Here is a 22655-nt window from a genome sequence, read left to right as displayed (position 1 = left end):
TGAAAGAGTTATTAATTCATCTCACAATTGTATTAATCTTTGAATTGCATGTACGATAAAACCTATCCTTTAATTCGGTGACTAGGTCTATAAATGAGAAACGGAATATATTTGTGTGAAAAAATAATAATTAAGAGACCTGCTTTTATAACAACGGTATCTTTTGTCGAAAATAGCTGATTTAACGTCAGAAAACATATGAACTATGTGAATGACATCTAAGGGCTTGTTCTGATATGATTTACCGAAAACAACTGAACTGAATTGTTTATGAGAGAGGAAATTAGGAATTGAATTGAAGTGCACGAAAATGAAATTAAGCTGAATAAAACAGGTCCTAAGAGTAGTTTTTTCAATAGCCAACTCTTTGATATTAACCAGAAATAATAGGAAAACTAGGCTACTGAATTGATTTTGTTAACCTAACAGTACCTAAGAGACTGATTGGAGTCTATAGGAGATTAGGAGGTCTCTTTATCATTAGTTATTATGTAGTATTTTTTTTTAATGGAATGGGGGTACAACTATACTATATGTATCCCTGGATTTGTCACTTGATTTTATTACTTAGCTACTCCACGACGTGTGATTGTAACCTACTGCCTTTGTTCTATTTAAGTGTCTTATTTTGACTTAGATAATACTCATATGCACCGCTTTCACTAATGTTTGTGCTCTATATGTAATATAATAGGATCAATGAATACCTGTTAGAATCGTCTCAAAACATAGTTTTCCAAATACCAATTATATATATATATATATATATATATATATATATATATATATATATATATATATATATATATATATATATATATAATCTATACTTAATTATGTATAATTACACATATCATTAATCAAAATTATGCGTTGGCATATATATATATATGTCAGTCAAACTGAGACACTTAAATAAGACAAGAAAATGGGAGTAATATTTACCATCTAATTCATTCTCAATATTTAAATAAATATTAGAAATTTTGACTTATACCACCTCCAAAAAACACTTATTTGCTTTTACCACATACATAAAAAAAAAAAATAATAAAAAAAATTAAAAAATAAAAAAAATAAAATAAAAGTTTTATTTTACCACCAACAAAATTTTAAAAAATTGGATTTTACGACCAACTAACGTATTATGTCCATGAATCCGTTAGTAGGGCCCCACCTTTATGACGTTTTCTCTTCATCTCCCCCGATCTTCCTGTAGGGAATTATAGGTACTACGCAGCGGAAATAAATATGAATCATATTCATACAGTACCTAATCCCAAGATCTAATGCATAACACATAAAGAACATATAATCGTACCTTTGAAGCGTGATTCCACGTGCGATCGAGCAAGAACATTGGGAGATAAAGAACCTCAAGCGTGATTCCTCTACTTGGTCCACGGGCACAGATTAAGACCTCCACTTATGCTAGTTAGTTGCAATTGAACCCTTCAATTGACCTTCTATGGAGAAGTGCGAGCAACGAACCACCATGAACCACCACGAACCACCACACGCGCCACCAAGGTGGCCGACCGTACGGACGAGGGTAGGAGAGAGAAAGCCGTGAGTTAAAGAAAGGAATTAGGGTCTTTGGGATTGGTTGCCTTGATGTCAAAATACACTGTGTGTGAATTATGACTACTTGCAAGCAACCCTAGGCATGGATCTTATTTATAGATCTCATCTCTAAATAAGAGCCCGTGTCAAAAGCCCAAAACCTAATTCTCATCTAACTATGCTAGCCCAATCCATTTCATGATTAGTTAGTTGCTCATGAGGCCCATTAATAGGCCTCTTACTTGCTTAACCCAATACCCTTGTTGTGTGACCTCATAGGATCCATTCTAGTAGTCTTTGGACTATTTGACTAGCCCAAAGATCATTGATCATAGTCTAGCAACAGATAATGACGACCCAAAAGAACGAACTTATTATCTCCATAATAGTGACCCTTGATATATCTAGTAATTGCACTTATCGAAGACACAATTCCTTCACTTCCATGTCAACTAGCTAGCAACGAATTTCGTGTGGGGTTAGGGTGGGGTCGAAATTTGGTGTTGGGTAAGGAGGGGATCAAAATTAGGTGGTGACAAGGGTTTCAGAAGTGCGAAATTTGGTCGGGCTACGGTTTTAGGAGTGGTAAGAATTCGGTTCGATGGGGCTTTATGGGTGGTTGAAATTCGGTGGCTAGGGTTTTGAGGTTGAAAATTGGTAAAAAGGGGGTCGAAACCTATGGCTAGGGTTTTGAGGTCGGAAATTGGTGAAAAGGGGGTCGAAATCCGTTTGGGGTTGGGGGAGGGGGGGGTTGAAATCCGTAGCTGTGGCCTGTGGGCCTGTGGCTAGTGCGTTGTGCGGTGCGATGGTTGTGGCTATACGGTGGTTATTGTGTAGCGAGTTGGTGGTGGGGTTGGCAGCTAGTCCAGCAGTGGCTGGGAGCTGGTTGGGTTTTTGTTCATTTTTAAATTTAATTTAATTATTTTAAAAAAAATTACCCTATAATATGGTGACACGTGTACATGGTAGGACCTACTAATGAATTTATGGACGTTATCCATTAGTTGGAGATGATTTGTGGTAAAAGCCGACTTTTATTTCTTATGTGGTGATAATACAAAACTTTTTTTATGTAGGTGGTAAAAGCCAATAAGTGGTTTCTGGAGGTGGTAAAAGTCAATTTTTCCTAAAATTATGTAAAAAAAAAAAGATAAGAATATTACTTATTTAAGGGTTTGTTTGGAATTACTATGGTTTCTTTTTTTTTTTTTTTTTTTTTTTTTTTGTCTTTTGTTTTTCAAAAACATATCATATATGTCATATAAAAAATAAATAATTAGCTAAACTAATTAAAATTATGATTTTTAAAAAAATGACTACAGAAAAATGAAAAGCACCATTTTTTTTTCTTGTATTCTGTTTTTAATTACTTGCTGTTTTTAACAAAAGTATTCTGTTTTTTGTTTTAAAAGAAAAAAAAAACAACTGAAAACAAAACAAATATGTCAAACAAGCTAAGCCTTAAGATTTTAAAATTAGTATTTTTATCAACTACATAAATTTGTACAAAATTTACTCCCTCCATTTTTAATTACTTGCTCCATTTCTCCATGCATGGGGTTTTAAGAGAAATTGGAGATTGGATAAAATAATACGGAGTATAATATATGGAGGTAGTGGGGTAAGGGGAAGAATAGAAAATTGTAAAAAGCAAAAGTAATTGGGAGAATTGGAGGAGAGAGAATATGAAATTAAAAAAATATGATTTATGTTGGGTCCACTAGGTGAAAGAATTGCATTAAATATTGTATAAGATTTCTAAATAAAAATTTGAGCAAGTATTTAAAAACGGTCGGAAGAGAAAAGTGTAGTAAGTATTTAAAAACGGGGGGAGTAATATCCAAAAACATAAAACTCCCTTTGATCTTTTGTGTGTTTTTACTAACTTGACTTTTTTTTTTTTTTTTTTGTAAATTATCGATCCAAAAACATAAAACTCCCTTTGATCCTCCAACCTTTTGCTCCAAAATAACAATATTTAACCACTAGCTTTTTAAGTGTACTTATTAGACATTATATTACTTAAAACCAATAGCTTAGAAAAATTAAGGGGGGGCCGGACCCCGACCCGTCTCAACAAAGGTCCGCCCCTAAATAGATGTTAATTTTCATATCCATCACATCATTTTTTCACTCATCCATGTTTATATTCATATGAAAATTATTGGTTCATTTTCAACATCTATCTATTCTTGCTCAAATCTAATACATTTTTTTTTAATTAGAGTTAATAAAGAACCGTGCATATAGTGAGTTAGACCGCACAATAGCAAGGAAAAAAGAAATATGACATAAAGAAGGAAACCAAGAAGGCATGGAGTCTCCAAGCAACATGAACCAATATCACAAGCTGAACTTTTGGATTTGGATTGAGAAGTTTATTGTGTGATTAATATATGTGGAATTGTATTGTGCATTAATTTAATATCTATTTGTTTAATTTTTGGTGGTATACAATTTCATTTGATTTTATTAAGAAGAAAATGAACCTTTTCTTTTTTCCTCGAGTACTACTATAAAAAGTCATTTGGAAACACAAATACAAATAATAATTATTTGAACATTTTATGTCGTATTAGCATAATTAAACATTAAATAATCATTCTAAAGAAATTAACATTTAATACTCCGTAATACATAAGTGAACATTTATAGGGATGAAAATACTCCCTCCGTATCCCTACCTTATAAAAAGTGGGAAGTTGTTCTTATGAACAGTGGTCGGACCTTTATACCCTCAAAATTGTTTATTTACCTTATTACCCCCACAATAATTAACACCTTCTGCCTTCAGCTTTCTCTCTCCTCTCCATGTGTCTTTCTATCCTCTCCATGTGTCTTCATCTCTCAAAATTTCCGAAGAGAAGTGAATTCAGATTTGCAAAATTCATCACTTCAATGGAGAAAGTTCTAAATTTACAAGAAAACTCTAAATTTACAATTCTCCATTGAAGTGCTGAATTTTTAAATTCTGAATGTACATTTCCAATTGAGAAAAAATGATACAAGAGATGACATCAAAGGAGCATGTCGTGGTCCATCGGCTGGTGACGACCACGGTGAGGAAGGTGGTACGACAGCACAGCTGCCTGTCGAGGGGGCGGCGGCGGAAGATGACGACCGGACTTTATGGGAGGTGGGTCACTGGTGCCTCTTTCTCTCTCCTCTCTATACAGTGCAAAAATACAAGGTTTGTACAAAATATTAGCTCTGAATTGTGGCCAACAATTGGTTTAGTATTGAGTTATACTCACAATTTTCCCACCAATCAGAGATAGAGTGTGTTCTTCTTTTGATAGTTCAGTATTGATTTAGAGTACTTAGTTGATAAATAATTGAGTCTGGTTTTTTAGTCGCATAGTTTAGTACAGAGTATTGATTTTTGCTCCTAATAAATTTGCCACCAATCAGGTCTGGGCTATTGTTCATTTTCAACTGTTGAAATTTGTGACTATAAATTTGAAGGTTGTGAATAAAATTTGGATAGGCAAAAAGGGTTATGATTGTTGTTTATTTGATGGCTATATTTGTAATAGTATAAATACATTGATTAAATTATTGATTTTTCTAGCTGGGAAATTCATAAAGTAAAATTGATATGTAGTTCATATTCGTGTAAATCAATGGCATGTTTGTGAATTAGTGTGAGTCTTTTGTTCAATTTTTATGTGTAAAAGTATACCATTTGGTATATGATTTCAAACTTTCAATACATCTACTCTTAATTGTTATATTTTCCCTTGATGAATTAAAATGAATTTCCCAACATGGCCTTAAATATTGAGCGTAATTACCAAAAGTACTTCATTTATTCTTTATATAGAATTGATATGTTACCGGATCCCTTTTTTAAGCTAATGAGGTTTGATGAATTATTGTAGTTTTTTTTTTTTGTTTTGTTTTTTCTTATAAAGAATCACTTTTAAGCTGACAAATGAATTAACTTAACTCTTATTGCATCAATATGCTGGTACATAGAGTGGCAAATAAGGGTATTAGTGTTCAATTGTTCGCCATTAGTTTGCTGAACGGTAATCATGGAAGGTCAGTTTTAGTGATATTTAAATTTCATTGTAGCAGTAATTCTTAATAACAAATGCTATATAAAAGCCACTTAAAATTAAAAAGTGTTGTATGTGAGATTAATTTGATCAAGTGTGATTGCTGTATGCCCAAAGGGAATGGTGCCTTCTGTAAGGAGGTTGTATGTCCAGGTTAGAGACGTCAATGGTGCTGGAATCAACTCTAGCCTTGTCGTTTACCAGGTTTGGCTCTTTTCATCGATTCTTGCTTATGCATTGTTGGCGGTGTGGCTCTTATGCCTTTTCTTATGCTTGAATTTCCACTCAATATAAACGTGTTTCGTCACTGCAGAATTTGTGTTTTGTTTAGTATCTTAGACTTCTGGACAAGAGCGTTACAGTATGTACTATTCTTTTCTATCAAAGAAGATAATTTATATCTACAATTTCTCAGTTACTATTAATTTTAACTTCTATCTCTAATTGGTGACTCAGTTAAATGGATGAATTTGAAAGGTCTACTCAATTAATAAGTAATTAAATGAGAAATAGAATAAGTCCATGACAACATTAGTTACTGCCTACTGAAGAACCAAAAGGTTGTTGATGCAGGATTATGGTACAAAATAACTACGGTGAAAGGTGGAAGAAAGCAAGTAGGGATTCAAGGGAATAATCAAAGGTTAAAAGAAAGCAAGAAAGCAGGAGTACAAATCAGAGCTATTTACAAGCAGCAGGTTCTCGAATTGATTCTCATTTTACTTGTCCAACAACTGAAATTTTCACTTTTATATGTGATGGGTTAGCACAATGTTTCTTTTACCCCATGAATTCCCATTTTTTAAAAACCGAGAAACTTCACATTATTTAAATAAGGGTGTTTCATATTGTAGCAGATTTCCCAGAATATCCTACAACATCGAAGACAAGAATGAGTGCTCGACAACGGGCGATTTTAGGGATTCCAAAACCTAAACGCCAAAAGCAATCAAAGACAGGTGAATGTCTCTAAATAATAGGCTATGCATTTCTCTGAGTTTTTAAAGAATTGTCTCGACTGAATGTTTATTTAAAACTGCTTATAGCTGGTGCTGCAATAAATATCAGCCAATCGCTGCCTACTAAGCCCATGGAGTTGCCTGCCCCTCATTTTTGCGATAAGTGTCGTGCAAAAAAACTAGCCTTTGAGTCATTGCATTTTTGTTGCTGTGATGGTGAAGTTGAAATTGCTTCTAATGCTTTACCCCCTGAATTAGATAAACTTTATACTTCTAATGACGATGATTCGGATCATTTTCAGACATATTCTCGCCTTTACAATAACCTCTTTGCTTTTAGCTCAATTGGTGGATCAATGGATGGGGATATTCATAAAGGAATATATGCTTTGAAGGTTCATGGCCAAATTTATCATAATATTCCTGACCTCTTGCCTGATAATGAACCACCACAATATTTACAGCTTTACTTCTACGATGCTATGTTTGAGGCAGAAAATAGACATCGTCTTTTTCCAAACTTACGTCCGAGTATAATTTCCTTGATTATGGCTATTATGCTTTTGAATCCATATGCCAGGTTTTTCAAGTCTCTTCGGGAGACTGAAGTCACTGAAGAGACTGAAATCAGGCTCAATAAACACCTCGTTCTTGATCAACGTGTTTACAATGCTCCGACATCCGAAGAAGTAGCTGTGATATGGAGTGAAGGTACTTCATCTAGCCAAAGCAACAGCCCACATATCATTGTTCATGGGAAATCAAACAAGAGCCATAGGATATATCATTATTATGGCTGTTACGATCCTCTACAATACCCGCTTCTATTTCCTCGAGGTGACTGTGGGTGGCATCACGGTTTACTAAAAATGTCTCACGGAGGACGGTCCCAGGTGGAAGACCTTTCAAATATTGTCATTTCAGACAATGTTCAAGAGGCAGCTGATTTGGTAACTGAAGAAGGTTCTGGTAAGACAACTAATTGTGACTACTTACACCAAAAACATGTTATTTCATTTATGTCATTCCCGTATTAATCATGTAAATGTAACTACTTTTATAAAAACAAATGGAATTGCAGCTGCTGCTCGGGGGAAGAAGGGCAAGCTTATTTCTTGCAGGGAGTATTATGCATACAAGTTTCAAATGCGTGCTGGAAATTTCATCCTACGGGCTGGGCGGCTGTTCTTGCAATATATTGTAGACATGTATGTGAAGATAGAGAATACTCGGCTAGATTTCTTTAGACAAAATCAGGCACAAATTAGAGCTGAGCTATATCAGGGTTTAGTAGATACACTTGAAGGCGGTGAAGCAAATGCATCGAATGTAGGTCAGTGTGTTATCCTCCCTCCTTCCTTTTTAGGGGGGCCTCGTGATATGCAACGACGTTATCTCAATGCTATCGCTCTTGTACAACGTTTTGGGAAACCGGACTTATTCATAACTGGTCGGGTCTAAATCTACCGCAAGTGTACGGGTTAATTACAGTAAAAATAGGGTGAGCAAGGTATCGTATCCACAAGGAGGTCTACTCAAGTACCAAATTAAGAAACTAGAATATTATTTAGACGACGAAAATATGAGAAAAGTAGTACTAAACTATAAACGATTAAGGCTTGCAAACTAATAAAACGATAGACAAGTATGAGAAATAGTTCTAGGTTTCGGGTTTCGCCAATTACTCTCTATAATGAAATTAAACTAATTGCATGGTTGAACATATATAATATAACAATGATCGAATTACCAATAGTATGTAATCTCCTCTCCCAAGGTAGAAAACGTATATTTAAATCAATATCGTGTCTACTTCCGTGATCATAACAATTGAAATAAACTCATTACGAATAGGAATTCAAAAAGACCACCCCAAGAGTATAACTATTCCTAAAATTATACTACTTGACGTTTGATAATCCCACGAACTAGTATTGAAATTTCACTTCCGCTAATAATCCAATACCTTAAACATACAATCAATTAGCCAGATTAAGAGTATGAATTAAAACAAGATTATCAAATTGCAATTATATAAATCAAACCCAAACAGAGTAATTCAATTCATTGATAGATTATAATGGACTACATCCCTAACCTAGAACAAAGGAAATTAGCTAGACATGGAGATTAAGAAAACACAATCAATAATATATAACATTGATAATTGCATAATCTTAAAAAGAGAAGAGTAAACTCCAATTATAGAAGTTGAACGCTGCTCTTCGTCTCCGTCTTTGTGTGTTCGTGCTCGCCGTCTCTGTCCTTCGCTACTGCCTCCGCTTCCCCTTAAATATAGTATCTCAATTTTGAGGGTTTTTCTTCCAATTCTTTGTGCGTGTGCAGCTTCTGTTTCTTGGGCCATTAGGGGTTGGTGGGTATTAAATCCCACTACTACTACTTCTTTTGCTTATATGTTGCACGTGAGTATATAGTGGGCTTTTGTTTCTATTGTTTTGTTTAGTCTTTGTAAGTAATAAACCTGAAACAATATGAAAGTTGAAATTTTAGTAATTCCTTTGTCAAAATCGTATATTAGGGTATAATTAAGTAAATGTTATCAATTAAGCTCAACAAAGTAAATTTCATGATAAGCCATTAATATCTATATATAAACACATAATTTATACTCTAAAATAGAGTAAAAATGATACAATAACAATGACCTGCAACCCAAATTGGCCAGAAATCAAAGCAGAGCTGGCACACGGGGAAAAAAGCATAAAACCGACCCGATCTTGTAGCTCGTGTTTTCAGAGCAAAGCTTATAGCACTGAAAAAAAAAAGAAGAACAAGTGTTTGGAGAGGTGGCTGCGTTCATTTATGTAGTTGAGTTCCAAAAACGTGGCTTGCCACATGTTCATATGCTCATTATTTTAAAGCCGGAATTTAGGATAAAGCATCCAGACTCATTTGACAAGTACGTGTCCGCTGAAATTCCTTCCCATGAAAACCCACACTTACGAAAAGTAGTCTTAAACCATATGATACATGGCCCATGTGGGAAGGATAACCCTGAATGCCCATGCATGAAGCATAGAGGAATGGAAGGGAAGTGCAAATACGACTACCCTAAGTCTTTTTCTGATATTACAACAAGCCATGAAAGTGGGTATCCTGAATACAGACGCCGGGACACAGGGGAGTCTATTGTGATTCGAAGGAAAAGGTTGGACAATCGTTGGGTCGTTCCATATAACCCTTATCTATCTGCCTTATTCGACTGTCACTTGAAAGTGGAGGTATGTTCAACAATTCAAGCAGTTAAGTACCTTTACAAATACGTTTATAAAGGATATGATCGGGTATCATATAACGTACAAGCTTCATTAGGCTTTGTAAATGAGATTGAGCAGTTCCAAGCAGGCCATTGGGTATCCCCTTGTGAAGCCGCATGGAGAATCTTTGGGTTTGACCTGTTTGAAATGAGCCCACCAGTAGTAACATTGCAAATTCATCTGCCTAATCAGCACAGTGTGAGGTTCTCTCCCAATGAACAACTAGCCTCTGTTGTTTCAGATAGGCGCCGAGCCCATACTTCATTAACCGAGTTCTTCAGAATGAACAACACTGTCCCAAACATACCAAAATACACATATGCAGAATTTTGTGAGCATTATGTGTGGAATCATGCTACAAAAACATGGTCTAAGCGGGCTAATGTGCGAACTGCAATAGGGCGTCTGACTTTTGTGGCTCCATCCGAAGGGGAAAGATATTTTCTCAGGCTGCTACTAATCAATGTAAGGGGACCAAAATCATTTGAAGATTTACGAACAGTCAACGCCCACCTTTGTGTAACATTTAAGGAAGCAGCCTTGAAACTTGGCCTCCTGGCAGAAGATGACGCCGTTGATAAATGTATGGCAGAGGCTGTTACTGCACATATGCCAACAGCTTTGCGTAAATTATTTGCTACAATATTGATTTTCGGAATGCCAAGAGATCCCCTAGCCCTTTGGCAGAAGTACTACATTCATTTGTCCGAAGATATCAAACACCAAAATCCAGGAATGGAAGACAAAGTGAAGGCCCTTACTGTGCAAGGGGTTGAGCGTTTCTTAGAAGAAATGGGGAAAACTTTGGAAGAATTTGGCCTAGGGGTGTTGATAAGCAATGCAGACTCCGGACTACGACAAACAAAGGATATTGCTGATGCACTCAATGCCACAATACCGGTTGAATACATTGAAGCCATTGACAAGCTCAACCTTGCCCAACGCGATGCCTTTGATTGCATCATTAAACATGTGCAGCTTAACAAACCTGGTTCATTTTTCGTTGATGGTCCGGGAGGTACTGGCAAGACATACCTTTACTGTGCATTGTATGCTGCTGTTAGAAAAATGGGCAAAATAGTTCTTCCAACAGCTACGTCCGGAATTGCTGCCTCAAACATAGTGACTGGGAGGAAAACCCATTCACGTTTTAAAATCCCCCTTGATCATACAGCTTCCATGTCTTGCAATGTATCTAAACAAAGCAGCTTAGCTGGTCTTCTACGAGAAAGCTCCTTGATTATTTGGGATGAAGCATCAATGGCAATCAAGGAAAACGTAGAGTCCTTAGACTTGCTGCTTAGGGATTTATGTGATAGGCGTACAACTTTTGAAGGCAAGGTTGTCGTCTTTGGTGGGGACTTTCGGCAAGTATTGCCTGTGGTACCCAAAAAATCACAAAAAGAAGTCGTATAAGCGAGCTTAGTCTCTTCTTATCTATGGCATGGTTTCAAACGAATACGCCTTAGTCAAAACATGCGAGCACGTACAGATCCTGCATTCTCTGATTTCTTGCTTGCTTTAGGGGACGGTCGTATGCAAACAGAAGAGATAGCTGACATTCATCTACCAAGACAACTGGTTGTGCCATTTGAGGATGAAAACTACTCTCTGGACCAGCTTCTCAGCCAAATATTCCCGAAACTGACCGCAGGTGGTTTCAGTTCCAGCATCTTCGCTGAACGTGCAATCTTGACTCCCCTCAACGATGATGTTGATGAGATAAATACTCTGCTAATTGCAAAACACCCAGGTCAGGCTGTAACCTACAAGAGTTTTGATGTGTTAATTGATGAAAATTGCAAAATTTACACAACTGAATTCCTAAACACTTTATGCCCCGGAGGAATGAGTCCACATGAATTGGTTCTAAAGGAAAATTGCCCCATTATTCTGCTGAGGAACCTTGCTCCAGCCTCTGGCTTATGCAATGGGACACGACTCATATGCAAAAGATTCTACCCCAACATGATTGAGTGTGTAATTGCAACTGGCCATCATACTGGTGAATATGTATTTCTGCCACGCATTGACTTGCGACCCTCTGCCTCAACTAATTACCCGTTCTAGTTCCAGCGAAAACAATTCCCAATCAAGCTTTGTTTTGCTATGACAATCAACAAAGCCCAAGGACAAACACTCACTCAAGTAGGGATATACCTTAGATGACCTTGCTTCTCTCATGGACAATTATATGTTGCCCTTGCTCGGGCCTGGAATTCTAAACATGTAAGGGTACTGACCAAGCCTACAACTGAAGATCAGCATGTATACAGTGCAAAAAATGTTATTTCGTTTGAGATCTTACTACGATCAGGTGTTACACAGCAATCTCCTTCAAGGTCAGTATAATTACAACCTCCTGATTTATTTTTTATAATGTATGCCGTTCACCTAATGTGTAGCTGCTAAAGTCAAACCCATTCTTTTATGACAGGAACAACTGAAACAGGAACTTCGGTCTGGTTATCTTCACGATGTCCCCTATCAAAATTTTAGCCAATTTAAAATTCCAAATGAAGGAGAATATTTCAATAAACTTAGTTCATCTTAAAATTTAACAAAATGTTATTGTTTCTTGAAACAATCTATTACTTCTTCTTCTGAAAATGACAAGCAACTACTTCCTAATTACTGTGTCTTTTGTTAAGATTTCTACTTTGAATGATATCTACATTATATGAATGTTGTCTTGCTTCAAAATTACCCCTTTATTTCTTTCAAAATCATTTAAACATAACAAGAGTATAAGATTTTGGTGCAGATGGTACCCACCATATATGGCTGCTCTGATGCAACTATAGTTCTTGGAGCATGCCTAAATGTGAATTCTGAGTTAGATGTGAAACTGACAGCACAGTTGTTATGACAATGATCATGTCAACAGGCTCTAACAGTAGAACACTGTGACCGAGTTCATGTCATCTCTGCAGCAAAACGACTTTGTATTGCCAACTGTAGGGAATAGTTTCAAGCCTTAAAAATCCCACTAGCTTGAACCCCACTGTGATCATACACTAAAGTACGGTGGCGTCCAAAAGGGAAGAAGATAGAGCAAAAGAGTCGCCAACAAGTTTTTAAGGAACTTGTAAACCATCACGAGGTGAAGGTTACACCCCTTAACGATCCAAGAGATCGTCAACTCCATAAGGTCATGAACCAAATAAGGGTTCGGGGATGATGGTACAAATCCAACCTAAAAGAGATTGAACCTGCCCTAATAATAGGCCTCTACTTTATTCTGCTCGTATTCATGTGCGCTTTCTGACTAACATGCAATCAATAGGATTAACCCTAAACCTGTTTAATCTATATGTTGGTTGAATTAAATGCACAAATAAACTATTATTGGCGATCACTTGAAATTATAATCACAATTAACCTTAACAAGATTATTAATTATCTTATTAAGCATGATTGCAAGTACCAATTCCCTTTAACATGCATAAAAGGTGTGATCAAGCAATAAATAATAAGCATCAAGCAACATAATAATGAATATCATCATCAAAATAATAATAATCATAATCATAATAATCATAAATACTAGGAAGAACATAGGAAGCATCATACTTTTAATCATACTTAAAATTAAAGATACCCTAGACATGATACTAGGAATCATAAATAACAATCTAAGCATGATATCTACATCATAAAATCAATTAAACCATTAAAGCACTTACTTGGATGCCTCGTACCTCTTTCTAATTACAAAATACACACGTTAGTAACTTCAAGGAAAAATAACAATCAAACAATTAAATTAAATAATTGAAAGAAAGATTTGGGACCAAACCCTCAGAAATTAAAACCTTTCACGTCTAGGGCGAAGACAACTTCGAATATGGCTAGGTGTTTCAAGATCTTGTGAATGCGGAATTTTGTATTAAAAAGCAAGAAAGAAAGAATGAATGAATGGTAATTGATGATTGTTGATGAATGTTGATGAAAACTTAAGAATAAAGAGAATTGGTGACTCTTGATGATTGAAAACGGAGTTTTCGATATGATATTTATAGAGAAAATCATCCAAAAAAGATAATTTATCAAAACAGAGTCTGAAGATCACAAAACTAACTTGGCGCCAGCCCTGACTCATTGGCGCCAGGACCAGTGGCTAGCGCCAGGCGCCAATGCTGGCGTCTGGCGCCAATCCTGGTTCCAGGCGCCAAGGCCTGGGGTTGGACGCCAATTCGGATTTCAACGCGTTTTCGAAATTCTGATAATTTTCCCATACTGGAAGATAAAATAATATAATTTCAGTCGAAAATGCTATTTGATCTAATTAAAACTCTGAAGAGTCCTAACTGAATTAAGAATGATAAAACCTTCTAGAATGTTCTAGAAGACCAAAACCATTCCTAATCACATTAGGAATGATAAATCATATTAGGCCCTCCCCTAGATCATTGGGCCGTACTTAAAACTCAAACCGGGCCCAGTTTAGTAAATTGGCCATAATTTCCTCAATATTCATCGGAATTGGGCTTATAATATATCGTTGGAAAGGTCTTTGCAAACCCCATCCAACTACACCACTATTGGACCCATATCATGGACCAACCAAACTGGATTGGTTGTTTTCTCAAAATAAAGTTTTCAAAAACAGAGAGAATAGAAAAGAAAAGAAATAAAACTTCCCGCAACACTAGACCTTTCCACACTTTCGTTTCATTCGATTATGATTCGACGTGAAAGGCACTCATCACTAGGTTTGGTTTTGGGGAGACACAAATGGGTGTCTACACCAACTGTCGTGAGTTATGTTTTACTTGGGAGTCAATCAAAGACCTCTTATTATTGGTGATAATCATAAACTACAGGTATGCCACTCTTATTTGCAACTTCGCCATCAGTCTCCTAATGTATATGCTCCATATTTATCTATGTTTAAAAGTACGGTACCCAAACTCACGGCCCACAACCCAAAAAAAGAAAATAAAAGAATACTGGCAGTTGGGTCGGGTGGCCTTAGTGCCATCTCACTAAACAGGTCTTTCTATCTCTAAATCTATTTTTCCTGCACTCTACTAAAATAGTTTTGGTTGATTGCATCCATTCATCATGTGAACTTGTTAATATATGTGAAATGTCAACACAGAGTGTATATCATGTTCATAGCTTAGGCATTCCAAACGATACCATGGAGTTCCATCTTCATTGTAAGCTTATTGTCTTTAGTTCTCTGCTAATTGTTATTGATTCAATTCTTATTGCTTATGAGTATAAATCAAAAGCAGTTCATTTAATAATTCTTACTAATAATTTTTACTGCTAATTGCCAATCACTAATTTACAATGGGGAAACTGCAAATCTTACCACTCTTAACTCCAATTTTTGTCTTAAGCGACTTTTCTTTTATAATAATAATTTACTGTGATTTATAAACCCACCAACTCTGCTGTAAGAATTTCACATTTCCTACTCTTGTTATTACAATCTTGCTGTTTTGCTTTGATTAACTCTATTATTTTATGCAATTTTGATTTCCTGAGTTGATGATACATTCTTTTTAACTTAGTAATGGCAGATTATGAGAGAAAATATAGTGGGTGTTTAATAATTTGGTTCATTCATTTTGACATTTCTACTCTTAGTATTACAATTCTTCAGTGCTGCAAATGTCTGCTGCTCTCTCTCTCTCTCTCTCTCTTAAAATTCCAGCATATGAGCGTTTACAAAAAATTATGTACTATCTTTAAGTACTTCACAGTAATCTTTTACTGGATGTTTCTGATAAATAGTTTTATTCATTTTTATTTCATTTTTTATTTTAAATTTTTTTTCCACGGGGCTTCCTACTCTTAGTGGGATTAGTATCTAAATTTCTTTTGAATTTTGTTCAGCTTGCTAATGTTTAAGCAACTTTTCTATTAATATACCTGTCCTATAATTTGCAAGTTACAATCCCAAATAATACCATAAGGCATTCAATAGAATACATTAACATGTTACTCATAATTGTTGGCAGCCTTGGGAATTTGTGGTTCACCATGTTTTGCATTACCAAAATTCTAAACAGGGCAAGCTACTTAAACGTTTTTTTAGCAATGTCAGACAACCAGAATATAAGAATGCCAACAATCACCAATCAAGAAGCGCTACCAACGCCTTGTATTTGAGGATACTGAGGTTTGTTCACTTTCTTACTAGGCACTAAAACCAGTAATATAAAATTTACAACTGCTTGTAATTCTGCTATCGGCAATAAAACCAAAAAACATAAGGAAAATACAGATCTCATTCACAGATTTAATCAACATAAGGAAAAACTCACAACTTCAACAGCTAAAAATCACTTAAATATTCAACATGACATTTATTAAATTAGTTTATGGAATTGTCATGACTGCCGAGCAAACAAATCTAAGAGTTAAAAACTATAATTTACATTCCCATGCAATAAAAAGACTTAAAGAAGCATGGTCACTTTAGTTATGATCAGGTCGATTGGATTTTTATGGCACATATATTCACTTGAACTATACTATGCAGGGTAACCATCTTGGAGATACTCTTTTTGGTGATGAAATAGACACTTTCAAGGACGTCCTGCAACTAGGGAAAGAATACGAGATCGCAAATGCTCCACTGAAACCAATAGATCCAAAGTACCAAAAAAGAGAAGATGAGTGCCAGATGACATTCGGCGAACAAACAATCATCGAACCACTGGACCCAACTGCAGGTCCAGTTCTGCCAAATTATGTCTCCATCAACTCAATTCCAAAAACAAGCTTCAAAAATGAACGCTTTAGTAAGTACAGTGCTAACCAACATCAACTATATTGGTAACAGCACTTTATGTAGCAGTCACTAACCGTATGTAACATGTCACACAGATTTGCTTGCTGTTGTCCTTTACATAGAAGAGGTCAGGAAAGTACCAACATCAGGAGGAAACATGATGGATGTACGTGAAATCATAGTCACTGACCAAAGGTACGTAAATAATGACGATAATAACCTATTATAACAATGTAATCCACCATTTATACAAAACTACAAAAGTATCCATGATTCTATATGCCATGATAAACAACACTGAACAGACGCTCACCATCTCAATGTGGGGAGGCCTTACTGTTATTGACACTGAGAAGCTTGCAGGTTGGGTGCTAAGCCCAATAGTTGCAGCCTTCACTCACTTACAACCAACCACATATAAAGGTAGCCTATCATTTCTTCTCAAATTGTTAAAATACCTTAACACACTGCCTAATTCAAAACCTTAAAACATGTAGGGTTCTCCCTTGCAAGCTCAATGTCAACTACTATCATCTCAGATCCTACGGGGGAGGAAGCACATGCTCTTCGAACATGGTAAGCAATGAAAAACACAATATACTTACAATATCTAATGCTAATCAATTGTACTAAATTCGTTCAAAACATCCTAGGATGAAAGAAAAACAAGAAATGCTTCTTGACCAGGCAACAAAAATACTGCACATCAGAACACCATCAAGAACACCAGCAGCGAAAACTATCTATGAAATTGAGCAAAAAAATGTAAGGACAACAACCCCCACCCCGCTACATAACAAATACCTACCTATTACAGAGAACTGATGCATTTTCATACATCGCAGGCTGCAAACACAATGCAAGAAGAACGCCATTGGATACAAGCCACTATCCTTGATGCTCAGTTGGAAAATCTGCTAGCTTACTTAGGATGTAACAACTGTGGAAAGCGCTGCCAAGAAGCAAAGGACGCAACTTTCAAATGCCTACACTGCTTAAAAAAAAAATAGTACTGCCACAGTCAGGTAAGAATCAACTCAAATCAACAAATGCAACAACTACAATAACCAAAATACTAATGTCCCTTTACACACAGGGTAAATTTCACAATCGATGTGAGTGACGCCACTGGGACACTAAGACTCACCGCTTTTGCTGAAGACTGTGAAAAGCTCATTGGTCTCCCTACTTCAGAGATATATGAGAAGAAAATGGCGGTAAGAACGGAAAAAAAAAGGGGAAAGGCCATATAATTCGAATAAAAACTCAACAAAAACAGTCCTAAAAAAACACGCTTTCTGATTTTATTTTGTGCATTATTGGGCAGGGTGATTGGCCAGAATTTGAAGATATAGCTAGCAACCTAAAGGTGGGGACCATCAAATTCCAAATAGCACCAACAACTTCTCTAACTAGAATCGGGGTGCTCAAATGGGCTATCAAAGACGTTGAGATTTGACGACACATGAAAGTCCTACAACAAAAAACAAGAAGTAGTCGTTTGTCCTTAAACGACACCTTATACTTAGCTACATATTTACAATAATTTAGTACTACCATATAAGAATACTTACTGCATATCATTATATCTATCTAAGTACTCCGTACTATTAGGATTAATCTTAAATTATGTGCCATGTAAGAACTCTTTTATTGAAATCAAATAATAAATGGCAAGTTTAAAGATCATTGCACCACTCCAATTGATAGTCACAACACCAACTCATTGCAATTACAAATTTCAATTACTGTACATTTCAAGCTAATAGCACCACTCCAATATGATAGCCACGTAAACCACAATTCCCTTTACAAAACAACAGCCCACAAACAACTCAAATAAAAAATAATTAACCCAAAAAACAATTACCAAAACCTCATAAACAAAACACAATCTAAACAAGAAAAGGCAAACCGCTCCGCGCGCATCGCGCGCATTGGCTCCCCTAGTTTTAATAAGTGTTACACTTTTTTTTTTTGGCAAAAAGCTACACTAAAATATTAGTATATCTCTCTCTTCTCATGATCACCACCCAAACCCATTGCTACTTATTTTATTATATTTTTCTTCTAACATTCACTACTTTTCAATAAATTATTAACCCCAATATCTTTCTTTTACAATTTTTTTATACTCCAACTACTCCACTTACCTCTTATTTTATTTAAGTCAATTAAGTTGCCTAAAACTATATGGCGGTCAAACTGTAACACTTAAAAAAACTCGGAGGGAGTAAACATTTTAGGTGATTCAAAACTGAAAAAACAACCAAGATGCCGTCATTCGGAAGGAGTGGGGGTGTAGGCAGCTCTACCTTACCTAGGCCAAAATATGTAACTTTTTTTTTTAAAAAAAAAAATCTTTTAGATTTGCTGATATGATGCAGCTAATAGGCCCATAGCCATAACCCAACAAATTTACGATCGTGTGCAATTGAGATTTTGCATTAGCAAGTTTTGGTCTATTGAAAAGCAAATGTTATAGTGGAAAGGGAAGATCTAAACTCCTATTAAGAGGGCAAATTCAAGCATTCAACAATACTAAGGTCAGAATTAATATTTACACTCAAGAACATTGATACCATCCAAACAAAATCCAGCAAATAATTAGAACAATAAAACACAGAAAATGTAAGCAAATCTAAATTAATGATTGTACATGAAAAAAAACAAGTTTAGATTTAAATTGCAGGACGAAACCACATGGGACAACAATAGGAAGAGCGTAAGTGGGTGTTATTCTCCAGCTTTAATGGCCGGATGATATTTTCACCCATTTGAAAAACACCAATGTCATGTCCCGCTAGTTTATCTTTGGTGGCTTTAGAACCGGACGAGTAATTATCTGCAAAGTATACGCAATTGCGTTGGCATCCCATCTCAGTTGCGCGAACAGACATAGTTGCATTGTTACCCACAAAGAGAGCAACATCTTGCAAATCTTTCAACTCTTCCCAACTCTTGTCATCAAAGTGAAACTTGTAAACCTTAAAACCAACTGTCTTGTAATTAATTATGTAGGTAGTTTGATCGAAAAAATAAAGAGCAACATCATGTTCATCATCTCTGACCATTTCTTCAATGTTTAATTCCGTGTCAAATATCCTCAATACCAAGAGAAGATCCTGACCAGAATTAACTATGTAGGTAGTGTGATCGGAAAAATTAAGTTCTGAATCTGTATTTTGAAATAGAAATCGTATATACGGTACGTAACATCTGTACCAACTTAATGCCAGAGGTTTCTTATTCTGAACATCATCAAGGTTTACCAGTGCAATATGGCCACACTCATTCACAAATACAAGTCCATCGATACCAAGATTATCCCTACGGTATAATACATCCATAACCCTCCGGTAAATAGCCCTTTTCTCAGATATAATTGGTGTCCACTGTGTGTCCCCGGGCTTGGCAATTGCAGCTTTACGATGGCAATCATATATAAGTACCACCAATAAAGTATCACCTGACACCTTAAGTACAATTGCCCTGTCTATGAAATATGCACGAAGGAATTCACCAGAATTATCCCAAAGGAAGGGGATTGTACGGCGACAAGGGAGATTGAGGCGATCCTTGGTAAGAGGGTTGAATAAGTACATGTTATCATCAATCCCATGAGTTAGTATCCAACCATGAGATGATCCCCAACAATTCCTTCCATATCCTAGATCACACTCGACATTGTAACACCTAACTTTCTCCTGCGTTAAATCCAACAAGCCTCGAGTAGTATTAATATCATCAAACTTGTCTTCAACACTCTCTGCTTCAATCACATTCTCTAAACGATCAGGTTCTAGATACTGTACCCATTCATTCTCGGTGATATCCTGGTTGCCATCAGTTAACATAAGCCACGGCATTTGACAATCCCACTTCTGCTTCAAATTGACTGTATCACAAGCTTTGCGCCACGAACGACACACACCGGAAAAGGCTAGACCGTCTACAAATGATACTATGTGTTTATCAACTATACGAACCAACAAATCAGTCGGCAGGTCTGCCCAGTTAACTTCCATCTTAACTTTTTTCCTTAAACAAACAAATCACATCAATAACTGCAAACATCCATCTTAAACAAGCCAACCACATCATAAACAAAAAGTCCCAAGAACTAACCATATACATAACAGTATAAATACTCAAACTGATAAATAAATTCAGCAAATAATTGTGTCAATAAATAATCAGGGAATAATCAACCTATCCAAAGATTCAAACAATTTATATCCACCATAAAAACTACCGACCCCAACATCAAAAAATTAATCATCCGATATAAAATAAACAAAATTTACAAAGTTTATTAATTGAAAGCTCAATCAAAATTTACAATAGTCCGATTTTTAAAGATTATTACTGTAATTGAAATCTCAATCAAAATTTATCAAAAAAAACAAACCTGGGATTGAAGATTGCCTCCTCATGAATACGATTACTGATCAGATTAGATGGCATGACTCTGAACAAATTTAATTTGGTTTTTGTTTGTTTGATTAATTAATTAATAAGGAAGATAAAGTAAGAAACCAAACTCTCAAAGTTATCGGTGTTGTTTTCACTTCTGAGTTTCCAATGTCTCAAACTTCCCAACTCTGCCTATTTATTAAAAAAAATAAAAAAAAATTGTAAATTAGGAAATAAATTCTTTTAACTTATATTAGGAAATAAATCCCTTTTAACAGGAAATAAATTTTTGTAACATATATAAGGAAATAAAATTTTGAAAGAGATAAAGTTTATAAGAGACGTGTACATGAACAGATTAATATATGTCAGGATCTTCCCTAATTTACCTCCAATTTTAACAAATTTATCTCGGAGATTCAATGCCGATTTAATCCATAATTTCACATCAATTACCGAAAACCTCACAAAATCTCGATCATGCAATGTGATTGTGAGAGCTAAGTGGTGGGATTTGGGAGGAGAGAGAAAGAGTATGGGATATCTTCTGTGATATTCATGCATTTTGAATTATTCTGGGGAAGATTTGGAGAAAGGAACGAGATGAAGATGGAGGTGATACAGTGGGGTTTTTGGAATTTTCAAATGCAGAGATTTTGTTTACCTCTTATCTTAGACAAAAGAGTATTACAGTGTGTTCTACCCAAGCGTTTGGTATGAGAGATAGAAATAAGCCTTAATAGTGTGAATCATGCATAACAAATTAACAACAACAAAATAAGATAGAGAATTATTGGGTAGGATAAGGAGAAAATAAAGTACGCAAGCTAATTTGACAATTAATTCGCCATGCCACATAAGCTTTTAAGATAATTGTTATTTTAGTTAATTTGAGCTTCAATGGCTAGCTATTAGTTTACTATTCATATCAACCTGACTTTCTTAATTTACATTTTTATACGAAGTATTTCAAAATATTCTAATTTGTTTTATTTTGACAAGTTTTTTCCAAGCAAATTAGCTTGACAAGCTAATTGCATTTTCTTGTTCCAATGGTCAAGCTAGTAGCTATGGATTATTTAATATTACAATCAAGTCCCTAGCTACAACCGTTGGAGTTGCTCTAAGATAACTAACAAAATTATTAATTTACCCTTACTAATTTCAATTTTTTTTTCCCTCAAGGGGTTAATTTGTTCTTTCAATTATACCCCCTCCGTTCGCATTAGTTGCAACACTTTTCATTTTCGATTGTTTTATATTAGTTGCAACACTACTATATTTGGAAAAGAGTCTACTAATATTTTATAATTACTCTCTCCCACTAACCCCACTTTCACAAATACTTTATTATATTTCTCTTTCCTACCAACCCCACATACATAACTTTTTATTTATTTATTATTATTATTTCTTACAAGCAATACTTCATATTATAAGCCTAGTCTATAATTTTTGTAAACTATGAGTTAAACTAATGCGAAACGGAGGGAGTAGTCTCCAACTCTCTATCCCTCCCCCTAGATATAGAATTTAATAGACGAGGGTTTTATTTTTTTTATTTTTTATAATCCTTGTTCCATCCTGCTATATATATAATCCATGTCTCTTTCATTTTATTCCTCTA

At 35.4% G+C, this 22655-nt stretch overlaps 4 protein-coding genes across 6 annotated transcripts; 3 read left to right on the top strand and 1 right to left on the bottom strand.

Moving 5' to 3' along the window:
- The first annotated feature begins 9567 nt into the window (after positions 1-9567).
- LOC145642619 (uncharacterized) lies at positions 9568-10942 on the top strand. The gene is made up of 2 exons (XM_081693811.1): positions 9568-10879; positions 10926-10942. The coding sequence occupies exons 1-2, from the start codon at positions 9568-9570 to the stop codon at positions 10940-10942; spliced, it is 1329 nt and encodes a 442-aa protein (XP_081549937.1).
- A 395-nt stretch (positions 10943-11337) lies between these two features.
- On the top strand, positions 11338-12730 carry LOC145642618 (uncharacterized). Its single transcript, XM_081693810.1, has 2 exons — positions 11338-11874; positions 12626-12730. The coding sequence occupies exons 1-2, from the start codon at positions 11338-11340 to the stop codon at positions 12728-12730; spliced, it is 642 nt and encodes a 213-aa protein (XP_081549936.1).
- A 3624-nt stretch (positions 12731-16354) lies between these two features.
- LOC145642617 (uncharacterized) lies at positions 16355-17622 on the top strand. Its single transcript, XM_081693809.1, has 6 exons — positions 16355-16622; positions 16708-16778; positions 16918-17035; positions 17110-17188; positions 17266-17377; positions 17458-17622. Exons 1-6 carry the CDS (start codon positions 16355-16357, stop codon positions 17620-17622), a joined length of 813 nt encoding a protein of 270 aa, XP_081549935.1.
- LOC145555656 (F-box protein SKIP23-like) lies at positions 17508-21756 on the bottom strand. Of its 3 annotated transcripts, none has more exons than XR_014091528.1 (2): positions 21024-21756; positions 17508-17606 (listed from the first exon to the last, which is right to left on the bottom strand). XR_014091528.1 is itself a non-coding variant. In XM_081617397.1 (2 exons), exons 1-2 carry the CDS (start codon positions 21046-21048, stop codon positions 19294-19296), a joined length of 1296 nt encoding a protein of 431 aa, XP_081473523.1. In that variant the 5' UTR covers positions 21049-21754; the 3' UTR covers positions 19106-19293. The 3 variants fall into 3 exon arrangements, 2 of the variants coding, with proteins under 2 accessions (XP_081473523.1, XP_081473522.1); XM_081617397.1 differs by lacking the exon at positions 17508-17606 and adding an exon at positions 19106-20564 and having other exon boundaries at positions 21024-21754; XM_081617396.1 differs by lacking the exon at positions 17508-17606 and having other exon boundaries at positions 19106-21220; positions 21418-21754.
- Positions 21757-22655: the final 899 nt, after the last annotated feature.

This window comes from Chenopodium album, chromosome 8 (assembly GCF_948465745.1).
Source record: "Chenopodium album chromosome 8, dcCheAlbu1.1, whole genome shotgun sequence".
Lineage (NCBI taxonomy): Eukaryota > Viridiplantae > Streptophyta > Magnoliopsida > Caryophyllales > Amaranthaceae > Chenopodium > Chenopodium album.
Note: the sequence above shows the minus strand (reverse complement) of the source record. Positions and strands in the feature narration are given on the sequence as shown.